Here is a 16,401-nt window from a genome sequence, read left to right on the forward strand (position 1 = left end):
TCATTTATTATTTGTTACGAGGTGGGCATCAACTAGGCACAAAGGACTGCGTATTAGATCGTGGATCAATTTTCATTAAATCTGTCATTGGTGCATGAGCTTCTTAAAGAGCACACAAAGCTGGGGTCGATTTCAAGGCGCAAAGAGGGATCGTTCAAATGCGTCCCATAAAAAGAATCACCACCAATGTCTGTACTTCAACACAAAAAGGAGAAACGTTATTCATTGATACCATGAAGCCCAAACGGGCAAACTGCCTGGAAAACGCCATTCGCAATGCTGCAAGAACCACATAGACAAGAGGAACTTGATCAAAAGGATGCCGACTGATAGCTTATTCCTCGTCCTCTTGCTCGCCCTCTTGCTCGCCCTCTTTCTCCTCCTCTTCCTGTTTCTTCTTTCGAATAGCCTCGAGTTCACTTCGGGTCTTGGTGTGGATTTTGTACTGAATAGGAATGAGGCTCTGCTTCTTGCTTGATTCCTTGTGCGATAGCGGCTTCCGGCACACAGGACAGGTGCCCTTCGACTGCTTGCTAGAGTCGCCGCGCGTTTCTGGGGTAAAAGTCAAACAATCCACGATGCATTTGTGACAAAACAGGTGCCCTGCGAAAGGAGAATGAGTACGATATCAGACATTTCAGATATTGGAAATCAGTATACATACCACACGACGTAGTTGTTGCATCCACCGGTGTGTCCATGCAAATAGGGCACTTGTAGGCCATCAACGGGTTGAGGGGCCGGTCAGATGGCTCAGTAGCCTGCTGGGCTTTGATCGCATCCTCCCGCTGCCTTGCCACTGCTTTCGCAAGCTCGTTCGCGTCTGGGTCTTCAGTCATGTCGATCGTCTCGATAGCTTCGGCCCCGAGAAAGATATCGGGAGACGAAGGCGGGTACCGGTGATTGTCATGCTGGCGTTGGCGCTTGCGAGCCCGTTCCGATTCTTGCGCGAACTGGGAGGAGGATGCATGGCTTGGGAAAGGCGGAGAAGAGGACAAGGCGATTGGGTTTTGACGAGTAGTGCTGGAGGTCAGATCGACCACTTCACGTGCACGGTCCATGGCAGCTTCTTCTGGGTTGGCGTCGAGACTTTGGTTATCAGCACTGTGGAGGTGGAATCACTGTTAGTACTGCGGGGAGAATGTTGCACTGGGAGAGCCGATTGAGCATGCAAGCGTACACTGCATCGAGGTATGTTCTTCTTGTCCACAGGACCTCAGTCGAAGCTATGTCCTCTTGATGAGCCCTGCGCTCCTCTCGGATTGTCAAAAGGGCTTTGAAATTCTCCCCAAAAAGCCTCAAAGAGTCAGGATCGGTCGGAGGGAGAGTCAATCTCCGCGCTTCAGGTGGCCACGACATGGCGATAACCTATCTCCACGTGGTGATAAGCGGTGGAAGAAACGAAGACCAAGATGATCCAATCAAATTGCGGAAGAGCCCTAGCGGTGATGGAAAGTGGGGAGAAGGTTGCACGTGATGAGGCTTATGTGCGTATTTCAAACATGCATGCAAGAGCTAACACTGTACGGAGTACCGTGTACGGAATGTATATTTTCATGTTCTTTTTGGATGTCTTAGAAAATTTTACATAAACACACCAGGGAGGAAGTGATTTAGACGAATAGTCACTAGGGCAAGTACCTTGCAACAAATGAAGACGATTGTATGTACGATCATACGGTCACGTGCACACGGACCCCATGAAGACAGGCGGTCCAGCCCGGCATGACGATATTCCGTGCCGCATGACGCCCAGATTATGCCGCGATAGGCAATGATATCGAAATTACTCTCATCACAATACAAATTCGCGATTCATTTTGACTCGACTGTTACAGCCCCACGGCTGTGCCCTACTGTGGTACCATGACCTAATACTGTCTAATAAACCCTTTTATGATGTTATCTTGGAAGCCCTCCTGCACTACGTGTCCCAGGGGTGTCTTGAGATCTTTCTCCCGAAATGACTCGTTACTCTTGGTTCGATCGCGGACATGGAAAACTCCATACAATGGGCCTGTAAGGCTTGCTTCCACCAGTTCCAATGCCTCGCCACAAAGAAAATCACTTTCCGGTGAGTGCCCGTCTTTGCGCCAGGTCAATCCAACCCCTCGAGTGAGTCGCAATCATTGACACAGCGCAGTTCCTGCCTCATCCCGGTTCAATGATATCGGGGTCCAACAATTAAGCGATTACGTCCACACCCAAGTCTTTCCGAGCACAGGCCGTGTCCCAAATCCCGAACTTGTTGCACTCTCGAAAGACCACCTTGCCCGCCATGAGCTTTTGGGCAAATCGCAAACCGGCGCAAGCCCCATCGCATTCGATCTTCCGGCCCTCAAGGGCACAACATTGGACGAACATTTCTACAAACTTGGAATGGACTGCTCTGAGCCCTACCTCACCTACGCCAAATCTTACGCAGCTCTCAGTTGTCCGCCCAAGCCACGCAAATGGGTAAAACGCAGCGGATGGACAAAATACAATAAAGATGGAACGTCAGAGCCTGTTGATGCCCCAAATGAATCGATGCTTACATTTGACACCGAAGTAATGTACAAGCAAAACTCATTTGCAGTCATGGCCTGTGCAGTGAGTCCAACTGCATGGTATGCGTGGTTGTCGCCATGGTTGCTTGGCGAAACGGAGAACGAAGTTCAATTGATTCCGCTGGGAGATCCCTCCCAGCCTCGGATTGTGGTCGGGCACAACATTGGTTATGACCGAGCCCGTATCCTCGAGGAATACGACATGAAGCAGTCTCAGAATTTCTTCCTCGACACAATGTCTCTTCATGTGGCGGTCAATGGAATGTGCTCGCAGCAGCGACCCACATGGATGCGACACAAGAAGAACCAGGACTTGAAGGATAAAATCGCAAGTGAACACGAGTCTGTTGAACTGGCGGCACTGCTCGAAAATAACATGCTGAGAGAGGAAGAGGAGGAGCTTTGGGTCGGTCGAAGTTCGGTCAATTCCTTGCGGGATGTCGCCAAGTTTCATTGCGATGTTACCATTGATAAGGCGCAAAGAGATCTCTTCGGTGAGCTCGACCGCGATGCCATTAATGGTCGACTGGAGGAGCTTCTTGACTATTGCGCCGCTGATGTTGCCATAACACACCGCGTATACCGCAAAGTCTTCCCCAACTACCTTGAAACCTGCCCGCACCCCGTTAGTTTCGGCGCCTTACGACACTTGTCGTCTGTCATTTTGCCAGTCAACCAGACCTGGGAAGAGTACCTTGCTAGCGCAGAGGAGACATATCACACGCGACTTGAGGGTGTTCAACGGAAACTACATGAGCTATGCGAGGAGGCATTGAAATGTAAAGATCACCCGGAAGCTCACATGAAGGACCCTTGGCTGTGCCAGCTGGACTGGTCTGGTCAAGAGATCAAAATGGTGAAAGGGAAAAAGAAGAACGACCCCCCACGCCCAGCTGCCCGGCAGAAAAAACCCGGAATGCCCAAATGGTATAAGGATCTTTTCCCGACCAGCAATGCAGATATCAACTTGACGGTGCGGACTCGCATCGCTCCCGTTTTACTTAAGTTGTCGTGGGATGGCTTTCCACTCGTGTGGTCGGACAAGCACGGATGGACTTTTCGCGTACCTCGCGAACAGGTCAAGCAGTACGACAATCAGCCCGTCGTGAAGTGTGATATGGCGGAAGAAAAGATACTCCAGTTGCGGGAGGACAGACAGGCCACGTACTTCAAAATCCCTCATAAGGACGGCCCGCAAGCTAGGTGCACCAACCCCCTGGGCAAAGGATACATGCAGTATTTCGAGCGTGGGATATTGTCCTCTCAGTACGAGCTTGCCAAGGAGGCGCTTGAGATGAACGCCTCATGCTCCTACTGGATCAGCGCCCGAGATCGCATTAAGAGCCAGATCGTGGTCTATGAAGATCAGGTGAACCAAACCAAGCACAAGGAAGAGGCGAAAGAAAACCGCATCGGGTTCATCTTGCCCCAAGTCATTCCCATGGGAACAATCACCCGACGTGCAGTAGAAAACACTTGGCTCACGGCAAGCAATGCCAAGGCGAACCGCGTTGGTTCGGAGCTGAAAGCCATGATCAAGGCACCACCCGGCTATTCTTTTGTTGGCGCCGATGTCGACTCCCAGGAATTGTGGATTGCAAGTCTTGTTGGAGATGCTACCTTCCAAATCCATGGCGGCAACGCGATTGGATTTATGTGTCTGGAAGGTTCCAAGGCGGAGGGAACTGACCTCCACTCACGCAGTGCTTCGATTTTGGGTATCTCGCGGAATGATGCCAAGGTATTCAACTACGGTCGAATCTACGGCGCTGGTGTGAAGTTCGCCGCTACCTTGCTTCGCCAATTCAACCCGTCCTTGACTGAAAGACAAACCCAGGAGACTGCCCAGAACCTATACAAGGAAACCAAGGGAACGCGTACCTCCCGTCGCTTGTTAAGTGAAACGCCTTTCTGGCGTGGTGGCACTGAATCATTTGTATTCAACAAACTGGAAGAATTTGCGGATCAAGAGCGACCGAGAACGCCTGCTTTGGGCGCTGGAATCACAGAAGCACTCATGAGGCGTTTCATCAACAAAGGCAGCTTTATGACTTCTCGCATCAATTGGGCTATTCAATCGTCTGGAGTTGACTACCTCCACCTTCTGATTGTTGGCATGGACTACCTCATCCGGCGATTTGAACTCAAGGCCCGGCTGGCAATCACCGTCCATGACGAAATCCGTTATCTTGTCAAAGATGAAGATAGATACCGCGCCGCGATGGCCTTGCAGATCGCCAACGTTTGGACTCGTGCTATCTTCTCCCAGCAAGTTGGTATCGATGATCTTCCGCAATCTTGCGCGTACTTCTCAGCTGTCGATATCGACCATGTGCTTCGCAAGGAAGTCGACATGGACTGCATTACCCCCTCTCATCCTCATAAAATCCCGCATGGCGAAACCCTTGATATCTCACAGCTTTTGGAGAAGAACCAAGAAGCATACTTGGATCCCTCCATCAGCCCCAAGTCACCCCCGAACCCCGAAAAATACAACTACACGCCAAGGGAGTCAGTAATGTCCGGCCTGCAGGCTTCCAACGACGTTGATTTCATCAAAGCTCAAATCACGAAAGATGACAAGGAGCTCCGTGAAATCATCAAGGAGAAGACCCGAGCAGCCACTGACCCCAAAGCTCCCTCCTCTCGCTCCTCTCCCGCCAAATCAGGCGCCAAGTCCACTCAATGGTCCTCGGCGAAGCCCCAAAGAGCGGTCATGATGGAGATGGATTCAGGTCTCTCCCCTGACTTCCGCAGTTCCCCCAGGACCGGCACCACTTCTTATGGGAGCAAGTCGCCCCAAATGGGCTTCCACCGTCCTTCATGGAAGCCGCGACCAACTGCTCGAGCCTAGAGCCCAACTTTCTTAACTTATTTTCCTTGTGTTATCTTTTCAGCTGTAATTATTGGCCTACTTCCTATTTTGTTTAACATATCTGAATGTGTCGGTGTCGGAGGTTAGCATTGGGATGGCGTTTTTCTATGCATGGTGATGTGAACGGAAGGCTTATGTACCTATTATGTACTATATGAATCAATTCAGACTAAACATCAAGATCTATTGGACCTCGGGATCATGTAGGTACGCTGCAAGTTTTTAAGCATGCAACCTAAGCATAAAAGCCAAGACCTCCGAGTCCCCGTAAAATAAGATCAAAGGGTCCACATGCTCCGTGCGGCATACCCTGCCCCCCTTGGCAGAGGGAATCTCTTTCTTTCCCGACTTTCTTCCTTTGTGACTCTCAAGTCTTCAACCCCTGTATGCTGACAGGTTTCATTGTCTGATTGCCAGCGCCTCTTCGACGTCATAACCCCGCAGACCTATCATGTTTCCCGCCGCCGGCCTGTCTCAATGAGACCCATTCAACCAACGAATAAACTGTCTTGATGGCGCTGCCAAAGATTGCTTTACAAAAACCCTGCACTTCAGTTCTTTATGAGGGGGAAACCCGTGATTCAATCCTGGAGCCGAACAGATTCTACTGAGGCGATTGGATGATCCCCCATCTGAAACCCTCAAAATGAGCGTCCACTCGCTCGACTACGCGCAGCCCAACGCAACCCGATCCGACGTTGACGTTGAGGCTGGTCGCCAGTCGCCTACTTCTCAAGTCTCCCCAAGAGGGGGAGATACGGAGCCGACTGCGTTTCCCGCTTTCACCTCCTCGGCAACACGAGTGGACTCCACCGATACAACGAAGCGGCGGGCTAGACGTAACACCGCACGATCATACCACCCCGAAGGATTCGCACAAGATCCCAATTGGCAGCCAGGAACCGAACCTGGTATTGACCCGAGCAAGCCTCTCCCGCCTTACACATCAGAATGGGCGTCGAATATCCCCGCCGACCTACACCGACAGTGCCAAATAACCATCGTGGACTTCTCCCAGAATGAGATGCGGCAATACGAGCTGGACAATGACACACTCGAGCAGTTCTTGGAGAGGGAGAGGGAGCCCTGGGTGCAATGTCGGTGGATCAATGTGAACGGATTGAGTTGGGATGTCATCAAAATTCTTGGAAACCACAAGAGATTGCATCGTCTTGCGATCGAAGATGTGGTTCATACTACCAACCGGACCAAAGCCGATTGGTACTCGGATCACGCGTTCGTTGTGCTGACACTACAGAAGTTGATGAAGGTCTATGAAGAAGACTCTTCTGACTCCGAAGATGAGGAAGAGAGGCCAGTCAGCCGGTGGAGATCGAAAGACAGGAAGAGCTCCGTCGCCAGCGAGAAGAGCTCCATTTCCTTAAAGAGGCCCACGAAACGGAGTGTCATCTTGGCAGCATTGAAGGATATCTTTACTTTCAAATCTAGCCCACCCCCGCAGACAAAGAGAAAACGACGTTTGGATCCAGCGTCCGACCTGGTCTTGGCCGGCGAAGTTCAAAGCACAATTCTCACTTCGGAAATGTTGGGACTGCCGCGGAGACGACTGCCAGGAGTCTGCAGCGATATCGTGGCGGGCCGAACGAAGATCGAATCGAGTTTATGGAACGCCATGCTGCACTCGCCGGTAAAGGTCTATGCGTCACCTTGGAGCAGGTCTCAATCTTTTTGCATGCCGATAACACGGTCACGTCCTTTTTCGAAACAAGTGCGGATGACATTGAGGCCCCTATAGTGAGGCGTCTCATGTCGCCCGAGACTATTCTTCGGCAATCGTGCGATGCAAGCATGCTGCTGCAGGCTATTCTCGATGCCGTAATTGATCTTGCAATCCCAGTCACAATGGCCTACCAAGACGCCATCGGAGACCTCGAGCTGGAGGTCCTTACCGACCCAGACATTGACCAGTCGAAGTCTCTATATATCCTGACATCCGAAATTGCTGTGCTGCGAAACGCCATCCAGCCCATTGTGGCAGTGATGAACGCGCTTCGCGATCACCGCTCCGAACCCGTCGGCACGCCGGGTTTCGGTGTATTGCGCAATCCTCTCAGTCCGGCTGCTACACCTGCTGAGCCCGTCGAACCTCGCCCCTATGTGGGTGTGGTCACACCGAACTTGAAAAGTCTCGGGGGGCTCAAGTGTTACGATCAGCTCTATGTGCCACACATATCTAGGCGATGCTCTTGATCATTGTATTACTATTGTTGAAGGATACGATCAGATGCGGCGCAATGCTGATAACATGATTGACCTCATCTTCAACACCATTGGTGCCTACCAAAACGAGAGTATGAAACAGCTTACTCTTGTTACTTGCCTCTATCTTCCCATGACATTTTTGACGGTATGGCCCAGTTCTAGAACCACTTCGGATTAGTATGCTAACTGGTATTCTAGGGATATTTTGGAATGAACTTCACAGATTTCTCCGGAATCGAACACAGTGATAGGTAAGTCGGACTCGATTCCATTTATCTGACCAATTCCTAATTCCAACAGCTATTTCTGGAAAATCGCGATACCCTTCGTCTGTGTCACGACTTTCATACTGATGTAAGTTCATTGCTTTTCTTGACAACCTCTGATTCATGATACTAATTTCTATCCTAGGCGTGACAAAATCCAGCGATACGCAGTCATGTTAGCCCAGCGCCGCTTGATTGTCAGCTCGAGGAAGCAAAGACGGGAGAGGAAGAAGAAATGAAGGGAGTCTGTTGCAGCTCGCTGTTTTACTTGTATTTTGTCTTGATTTCTAGCCACTGGCGTCGTTTTAGACTTCGGATTTGGCATTTGTACAATTAGCTATCCATTTTCAGACCCACTGAGTATATACATACCACCGGTTCTCCACCTGTTACGCATTGCCTATTGTATCCATGAATCTGTGGGCTATTGCCTACCATGTCTGTCCTCCGCTGGGTTCAGATTCCTAAAACTCAACTGGACATCTTGGAGCCGCTCGCCCATCTACGTGACAATGGCAATATTGAACAATTACCCCAATGCATTTCAGTTTTTAATCATCAGCTTAGCTTATCGCTTGCCCTTCCCGCCCTTCTTCTTCCCCTTCCCACCCTGGGTCTGCTGCTGCTGCTGCTGCTGCTGCTGCTTCGGCTCTTCCACAGCTGGAGCATCCACCATCTCAACATCAACCGGAGCGGGCGCCGATAGACCCAACCCCGCTACATCAGCTCCAGCAGCCAATTTCCCAAGACTCGTAATCAACCGGCTGACCTCCTGTGCCTTGTTTGTGCGGTATTGCAAGCAGATCCCCGTGGCGGGGTTAAATGTCTTCAGCGTGAGAGTTGCGATTGGTGCACTTGGTGTGCTCTCGGACTTTTTGGCTTGCGATTTTTGGATCCGCTTGACGTTGCCGGGCCTCGTTGTGGGGAAGTTGTATTTTGTTACTATGCGAGTCTGCAGTTATTAGAGAGTGCTTGCTTCGCCGGCGCAGAGGTGCTTACGGCTGGGTACGCTTGTAATAATTCCGCGGACTGTTCCAGGAAGGCCTGGGAGGTTGGTAGGTAGGGCATTTTGATGGCGTGGAGAGCTCGGACTAGGGAGGTGTAGATGTGGTCTTCGAGCGCCCGGGTTCAGAGCGCGGTATCGTGGATAAAGAGAGCTGGAGAGTGGTGGGTATTGGGGGTTGGTTGGTAGGTCGGAGAGGACGGTCTCGAGGTGTTATCAATGTGCTGGCGGCTGTTTCTATGTCTTGGCACCTCTCCCCGCAAGCCTACACATGGATTTTTAGATCTTCTAAAATCTACAACCTTTGCATTTTGGAATAATTGTTCTCGGGGCAATGGTGTACAGGTTTGTTTTCCTTTAGATTCACTTAGGTAAAAGGTGTTAAAGGCCGTGGTGGCTTCAATTGAGTGCTGTATACTATTTGGCACAAAGCGGCATAGAGCTTTTCGTCTGTGATCTGATCTACATGTGGACAACCTTGGAATTTCCTCGGCCTCCTCGAAAGTGCCATCGCAATGTACAGGAGACATGCATGTAGTCACGGTGTATGTTCCAGTCTTCTATGGATGCCCATCCACGAGAATCAAAGAATCTGTCATGAGCCCCTCAAACTTGCTGGTATATGGTCTTGCAATGTAATAGCAAAAGCTATTCCAATCAGCTGTCTGCTATGGTAAAGGTGTAGCATCCACTGGGTGAACTTGCGTAGTGAAGAAAAAAAAGAAGAAGACGGGAAAAAAAGAAAGAAAAGCCCATGAAGCCGATGTTCTCACCGCCTTCGATCTGCCGGATTGATATGTTTTTCTCCCTTCAGCTGGCCATTGCTCTCGAGATCGTGTTTCAATTATTCTGTGTATATCTATTACTTTTAATACTAATTCTCCTTTTCCTTCTTCTTCCCCCATCTCTTCTCCCCCAGTGTTAGGGGCTCAGTGCTGATGCGCCGCTTCTCTTCGCGCGTGCTGCTGCAACAAGCAAAGCCACCGCTTCTTTCCGCCAGAGCGCCCCTCCCCCTCTTTGTTTCCCGCTCTCCTCAAGCTTCGGTCCCCAGATCGATCTCTCGTCGCACTCCTTCTCCGCTCTCACAAACCTCCAAAAGATACTGTTCATACCGCAGAATGTGCAGCTCACGCCGCGGCGAGGTCTCCGGATCCACCAATGTTCAGGGCCGCGAGGTTCTACCTACAAATGTCAAACCGCAACATTATGACTTGACTCTCGAGCCTAACTTTGAGAAGTTCACTTACGAGGGAACGGTCAACATTGAGTATGTCTATTGTCGCAGCTAGGCGTCACGTACAAGTCACTAATCCGTGCTATCTAGTCTCGATGTGACCGAAGACACCGATTTCGTTTCTCTCAATTCCAACGAAATCGACATTCACAGCGCAGTGGTTTCAGCTAATGGGTCGGTGGTAGACTCAAAGCCTGAAATCTCTCTCAACAAGGATGCCCAGACGGCAACTATTAAGTTCGGACAGGCTATCTCGGCGGGTTCGAAGGCCCAGTTGAAGCTTACTTTCACTGGTATTCTCAACGATAACATGGCCGGATTCTACCGATCATCATACAAGAAGGATGGAGAGACCAAGTATATCGCTTCCTCCCAGATGGAGCCGACGGATGCCCGTCGGGCCTTCCCTTGTTTCGACGAGCCTGCTCTCAAGGCCAAGTTCACCGTGACTTTGGTCGCAGATAAGAGCATGACCTGCCTGAGCAACATGGATGTTGAGACCGAGACCGAGGTTCAGGGTGGCGCCAAGAAGGCTGTGAAATTCACTACTTCGCCGCTCATGTCCACTTATCTCGTTGCCTTTATCGTTGGTCACCTTAACTACATTGAGACAAAGAACTTCCGCGTTCCCATTCGTGTATACGCTACCCCGGATCAGGATATCGAGCACGGTCGTTTCTCTTTGGAGCTCGCTGCTAAGACTCTGGCTTTCTACGAGAAGGCCTTTGACAACGACTTCCCTCTGCCCAAGATGGACATGGTTGCCGTTCCCGATTTCAGCGCCGGAGCCATGGAGAACTGGGGTCTGATTACTTACCGTATCGTCGATGTGCTGTTGGACGAGAAGAACAGTGGTGCGTCTCGAAAGGAGCGTATTGCTGAGACCGTCCAGCACGAATTGGCTCACCAGTGGTTCGGAAACCTCGTCACCATGGACTTCTGGGATGGTCTTTGGCTCAACGAGGGTTTCGCAACCTGGATGTCGTGGTACTCTTGCAACGTCTTCTACCCCGAGTGGAAGGTCTGGCAAACCTACGTCATTGACAACCTGCAGGGTGCTCTTTCACTCGACTCTCTGCGCAGCAGTCACCCTATCGAGGTGCCTGTCAAGCGTGCTGATGAGATCAACCAAATCTTCGATGCTATTTCCTACTCCAAGGGTTCATCTGTCCTGCGCATGATCTCCAAGTATCTCGGCGAGGATGTGTTCCTCCAGGGTGTCCGCAACTACATCAAGAAGCACGCCTACGGAAACACCGAGACCGGTGATCTGTGGGCTGCTTTGGGCGATGCTAGCGGCAAGCCCGTGAAGTCGGTCATGGATATCTGGACCAAGAACGTCGGTTTTCCCGTCCTCAGTGTCACCGAGAACAAGGATAACTCCTCGATCCACGTGAAGCAGAACCGTTTCCTGCGCACCGGTGATGTCCGCCCCGAGGAAGATCAGACCCTCTTCCCCGTCATGCTCGGTCTGCGCAGCGAGAAGGGCGTCGATGAAACCACTATGCTCACTGAGCGCGAGAACAACTTCCCTGTTCCTGATCTGGACTTCTACAAGCTTAACGCCGACCACTCTGCCATCTTCCGTACCTCATACAGCCCCGAGCGTCTCAAGAAGCTTGGCCAGGCTGCCCGTGACGGCCGCCTGAGTGTCGAGGACCGCGCCGGTATGATCGCCGATTCTGGTGCCCTGGCGGCATCCGGTTACCAGCGCACCTCCGGTCTGCTGTCCTTGCTCCAAGGTCTCGACACCGAGTCCGAGTTCGTGGTTTGGAACGAGATTCTCACCCGTATCGGTACCCTGCGTGCTGCTTGGCTCTTCGAGAACACCGAGACCAGGGATGCTCTCAAGGCCTTCCAGCGCTCGCTGGTTGCCACCAAGGCACACGAGATTGGCTGGGAATTCCCCGAGAACGACGACCACATTCTGCAGCAATTCAAGGCCCTCATGTTCGGCTCTGCAGGTATGGCCGAAGACCCAGTTGTGGTGAAGGCTGCCCAGGACATGTTCGCCCGCTTCGCCGCTGGTGATGTCTCCGCTATTCATCCCAACATTCGCGGCAGTGTCTTCACCATTGCTCTGAAGCACGGCGGTGTCAAGGAATACGAGGTTGTTCTGGACCGGTTCCGTAACGCCCCTACTTCCGACGAGAAGACCACTGCTCTGCGCTGCCTGGGTGCCTCCGAGGACCCAACACTCATCCAGCGCACTCTTGGCCTTGCCATCAACGACGAGGTCAAGAGCCAGGATATCTACATGCCTCTCGGTGGTCTTCGCAGCCACCCTGCCGGTATCGAAGGCCGCTGGAACTGGCTCAAGTCCAACTGGGATGACCTTTACAAGCGTCTGCCTCCCGGTCTCGGTATGCTGGGCACCGTTGTTCAGCTGACCACCGCCAGCTTCTGCACCGAGGCGCAGTTGAAGGACGTGGAGCAATTCTTCGCTTCCAAGGACACCAAGGTTCGTGATTCAATCTTTTTCTCTAAATAATATATGTTTTGTTCTTGCTAACTTATATTCGCAGGGCTTCGACCGTGCCGTTGAGCAGAGTCTCGATGCCATCCGCGCTAAGGTTAACTGGCTCAAGCGTGACCGCCAGGATGTCGAGGAATGGCTCAGCAGCAACAGCTACCTTCAGAGCAAGCTCTGATTGGGATTTTAACCATGCATGATTGACAAATAATTCGCGAGCGCGAAGACGTTATGGTTCATCAAAACCTGAAACTCTTCAATTGCTTACCAGCTAGGTATCCTCCCAGGTATATAACAAAAGTGAAGCGCACAGGGTGTGCTCTCCTGGGAAGGGCCGACAGAAAGAAATAGAAACCGACTCCTACTCTCTTCTCAACTGATCAATCTTGACTATTTATATCGTAAACCAACATCCATGAGTATTTACTTCAAACCAGTAAGCTAAATTGGTCCTGCCTATCCAAGCGAGGCCCAAGCTTGGGGGACATGCCCAGATGGCTACGAGTATACAAGGCGGTTCATCGGGAACCTGGCGACATAGGGCTTCCAAAATTCGTAAGAGCGTGATATTTTAGGTTTAACAACGTACATGGCGACCGGTGTCGCTCAACATGAAAACCAGGCAGATAATCGAGATGGTATAGATAGAAGAATACATGAATTAAAAGGAATGGAAAGGTCATTTTATGCCCATCCACCTTTACCTCCAAATCCTGAGCTATCCTCGATCTTCTTTCCTCCAGCACCACGATTGGGTCTTGACTGCGCCGCTTCGTGCTTGCGCAGTTCCTCGGGGACCCTTGAGATGGGCGACTTGATGAGCATCTGCTTGAGATCATACATAACATCACTGTCTTCGCTACCCAGGAAGGTAATAGCAACACCACTCTTACCGGCACGACCAGTACGACCGATACGGTGAGTGTAGCTCTCAATGGACGTGGCCATGTTGAAGTTGACAACGAGTGAGACGTCCGGAACATCGATACCTCTTCCAGCGAGATCAGTGGCCACAAGGACGTCTGTTGAGCCGTTGCGGACGGAGGCCAAAGCGGCCTCACGCTGATCCTGTGTTTTGGAACCGTGGAGAGTGACAGAGGAGAAGCCCATCTGTTTGATTTCACGAGCGATGGCATCACAGTTTCGCTTGATGTTGACGAAGACAATAATGGGAGGACGGAAGTCGCCAGAGGACAAGATCTCGCCAAGGCGCTTCTTGCGCTTGTCTTCACCACCGATCATTTCAACACGTTGTTCAACTGTGTCGACGGCTTCACCGACACCACCGATGGTGATGATGGCTGGTCGGCGGAGGTATTTGCGCGCAATGCGTTCGACCGCTGCGGGCATGGTGGCTGTGTACATCATTGTCTGGCGGTAACGGTGTTGGCTCATGGCGCGCGAATCTTCCGCTGCTTCTGTGTCGGGCTTCTCGTTTGTAACAGGGAGGGCGTCGAGGATTTTGTTGACGGGCTCTTCGAAACCAAGATCGATCATGCGATCGGCTTCATCCATAATCACGTAGCAACACTGACTGAGGACCAGCATGCGACGCTCGATACAGTCGACCAGACGACCAGGGGTTGCAATGATGATCTCGGCACCATCACGTAGGCTGTAGGCTTGCTCCTCGATGGAGTGACCACCGACAATACTGACAACGTTGAACCCAAGAGGCTGAGTAAATTTCTTTGCTTCGATCTCGATTTGTTGCGCCAGTTCACGAGTGGGTGCTAGAACAATTGCATAGGGTCCATCGTTCTTGCGCCACTCATTCTCGTCAAGCCGCGGTAGTTCAGAAATGTAGCACAAGAGGGGAAGGAGGAATGCTGCCGTTTTACCGGAACCAGTGACGGCGACACCGATGAGATCTCGTGCCTGCATAGCAATAGGAATGGCTGCACGCTGAATAGCCGTGGGGTCCTTGTAGCCAACACGATCAACCAGCTCCAACAGGCGCTTCGGTAGTAGACTTTCTTCCCATGAACGCATAGGGTTTGGTACACTGCCACCCTTGGTGGCGATGTTGAAGTCCTCCTTGAAGATACGCCAGTCTCGCTCGCGCATGAGATCCAAGCGCTTTTCGCTCCAATGCTTATCCAGCTGATTGCGCGTGCTCTCCTCTCGTCGCCGGCGTTCCATTTCCATCATTTCCTGGGCACGTCTGCTGCCAGATTCTTGGTCGCGACTGACCAACGCATCCGCATACTTGCGAGCCAACTCATTCGCGACATCATCGCCGAACCCAGCCAAACGTCCTCTTCCAAAGAAATTGGCCTCCTGTCGGTTTTGATAAAGCGGGTTATAATCGCCACTTGTGTCCTCCTCGGTGTTCCACTCAAAGTTGAATTTGCGGTCGGTTGTGCGCTTGCGCTTCTTTTGCGCGGAGAAATTTGATGTCACATCGGCTCCCATGTATCGGGTCTTAGTCAGAGTAGCTAGTTTTGCTGCCCCCTCTTCTTCAGTCAATCGTTTTTCGCCCTTGGCTTTGGGTGGTGGCATGTCCTGGTTCCGATTGGATTGTCGGTCTCCCTTGCGCGTGGCAGGTGGTCCAGCTGGAGGCTCATCGCGCATCGCTCGCGGCCCAGTAGGAACATTGCGACTCGAATCGCCTCGAGGTTCCCGAGGACCTTGGGAATTCGATGTAGGTGTATTGGATGTGAATTCGTCATGGCCGGCGCCGTTGGCACGTGCTTTAGCCTGTCGTTCAGCTTCAACCTCTTGGGCTCGCTTCTCTAGCGCCAATTTCTCTCGCTGGGCTCTAGATAGGAATTTGGGCTATGAAAAAGGTCGCAAGTTAGTAATTACTCTACTGATGTTCAGCTGAGATATTGATGCCCATTAAGACAAATGCGAACTTACCTTTGATGCTGCTGCATCTGCTGCCTTCTTCTTGCGTATCAGCTCTTCCACACTTAACGGCTTAGCAGCAGGCTTCTTTGCACCCCATCCTTGCTTCTTCGGTTTAGTCTCAACCGGCGGTGGCGGAGGTACATCTTCTGGTGGAGGTGGGGGAGCTATGTTGTCTGGCGGCGGCGGCGGAGCGGCCGAGTCTTCAGGAGGAGGTGGCGGTGGGCTTGGAGGGCGCTCCATTGGTGCGGGCGGAGGAAATGGGGGAGACGGATCAGACCCTGTGGAAACTACCCCGTCCATAGTCATTGTGAAGGAGAAAGCTATGAAGCTCTGTGACAGAAACGCGGGTTGATAACGGAGAAGATGTGATATTGAATTTCTACGGAAGGTGGTGAGAGCCAGAAACGCAGTCACGTGCACATCCTTATCTTAGATCAATCTAGACGCCTTTTGGCCTCGGGGCACGGAGAATATCAGTCCCTTCCAAGGCTTGCTCGAAGATCAATGGGACTATTATTGCGATTTTCATGTACATCAAAATGAGTGTCATTGACGGAACTAAAGGCATTCGCTCTACGGACTAGAGTAACAACATTGGAAATAATGATCGCTTAAATCCAAAACCTTGGAAGGTTTGGCTAATGTGTGCGACTATGTTACAACCTTGGAACGTTGACATGGCTACTAGGTATATTAATTTTCATTTGGGAATAAGCTGGTAAAATACAGCCGGACGCTCGGGATCCGATTTCGACGTGAACACAGACAGACCACCAAGCACCAAACAGATGCCAGACAACAGCCCATAAATGGTTGAGACGAAATCTTCCCTGTGGGGGTTGGGGAAAGGGTCATCAGAATCGCTAGACAGAATTGAAAAAAAGAGCCTGACAAGAAAAGGGGGTGATACTACAGAGAAGGGGGA

At 51.4% G+C, this 16,401-nt stretch overlaps 6 protein-coding genes across 6 annotated transcripts; 3 read left to right on the top strand and 3 right to left on the bottom strand.

Moving 5' to 3' along the window:
* Positions 1-334: 334 nt before the first annotated feature.
* Positions 335-1,359, bottom strand: N7506_000890 (uncharacterized protein; the record flags this gene model as incomplete). Its single annotated transcript, XM_056950186.1, has 3 exons — positions 335-603; positions 665-1,104; positions 1,181-1,359. 3 exons carry the CDS (start codon positions 1,357-1,359, stop codon positions 335-337), a joined length of 888 nt encoding a protein of 295 aa, XP_056816101.1.
* Positions 1,360-1,994: 635 nt separating this feature from the next.
* N7506_000891 (DNA-directed DNA polymerase gamma MIP1) lies at positions 1,995-5,403 on the top strand (the record flags this gene model as incomplete). Its single annotated transcript, XM_056950187.1, has 2 exons — positions 1,995-2,074; positions 2,139-5,403. The coding sequence occupies 2 exons, from the start codon at positions 1,995-1,997 to the stop codon at positions 5,401-5,403; spliced, it is 3,345 nt and encodes a 1,114-aa protein (XP_056816102.1).
* Positions 5,404-6,070: 667 nt separating this feature from the next.
* Positions 6,071-8,152, top strand: N7506_000892 (putative CorA family metal ion transporter; the record flags this gene model as incomplete). Its single annotated transcript, XM_056950188.1, has 6 exons — positions 6,071-6,829; positions 6,874-7,546; positions 7,623-7,792; positions 7,846-7,898; positions 7,948-8,001; positions 8,059-8,152. The coding sequence occupies 6 exons, from the start codon at positions 6,071-6,073 to the stop codon at positions 8,150-8,152; spliced, it is 1,803 nt and encodes a 600-aa protein (XP_056816103.1).
* Positions 8,153-8,481: 329 nt separating this feature from the next.
* N7506_000893 (SRP9/SRP21 family protein) lies at positions 8,482-8,981 on the bottom strand (the record flags this gene model as incomplete). The annotated part of the gene is made up of 2 exons (XM_056950189.1): positions 8,482-8,865; positions 8,913-8,981. 2 exons carry the CDS (start codon positions 8,979-8,981, stop codon positions 8,482-8,484), a joined length of 453 nt encoding a protein of 150 aa, XP_056816104.1.
* An 873-nt stretch (positions 8,982-9,854) lies between these two features.
* On the top strand, positions 9,855-12,801 carry N7506_000894 (M1 family metallopeptidase; the record flags this gene model as incomplete). The annotated part of the gene is made up of 3 exons (XM_056950190.1): positions 9,855-10,183; positions 10,241-12,611; positions 12,676-12,801. The coding sequence occupies 3 exons, from the start codon at positions 9,855-9,857 to the stop codon at positions 12,799-12,801; spliced, it is 2,826 nt and encodes a 941-aa protein (XP_056816105.1).
* A 506-nt stretch (positions 12,802-13,307) lies between these two features.
* prp28 (mRNA splicing protein PRP28) lies at positions 13,308-15,782 on the bottom strand (the record flags this gene model as incomplete). The annotated part of the gene is made up of 2 exons (XM_056950191.1): positions 13,308-15,401; positions 15,486-15,782. 2 exons carry the CDS (start codon positions 15,780-15,782, stop codon positions 13,308-13,310), a joined length of 2,391 nt encoding a protein of 796 aa, XP_056816106.1.
* Positions 15,783-16,401: the final 619 nt, after the last annotated feature.

This window comes from Penicillium brevicompactum (assembly GCF_028827555.1).
Source record: "Penicillium brevicompactum strain IBT 35665 chromosome Unknown utg000001l_segment0_segment0, whole genome shotgun sequence".
NCBI lineage: Eukaryota > Fungi > Ascomycota > Eurotiomycetes > Eurotiales > Aspergillaceae > Penicillium > Penicillium brevicompactum.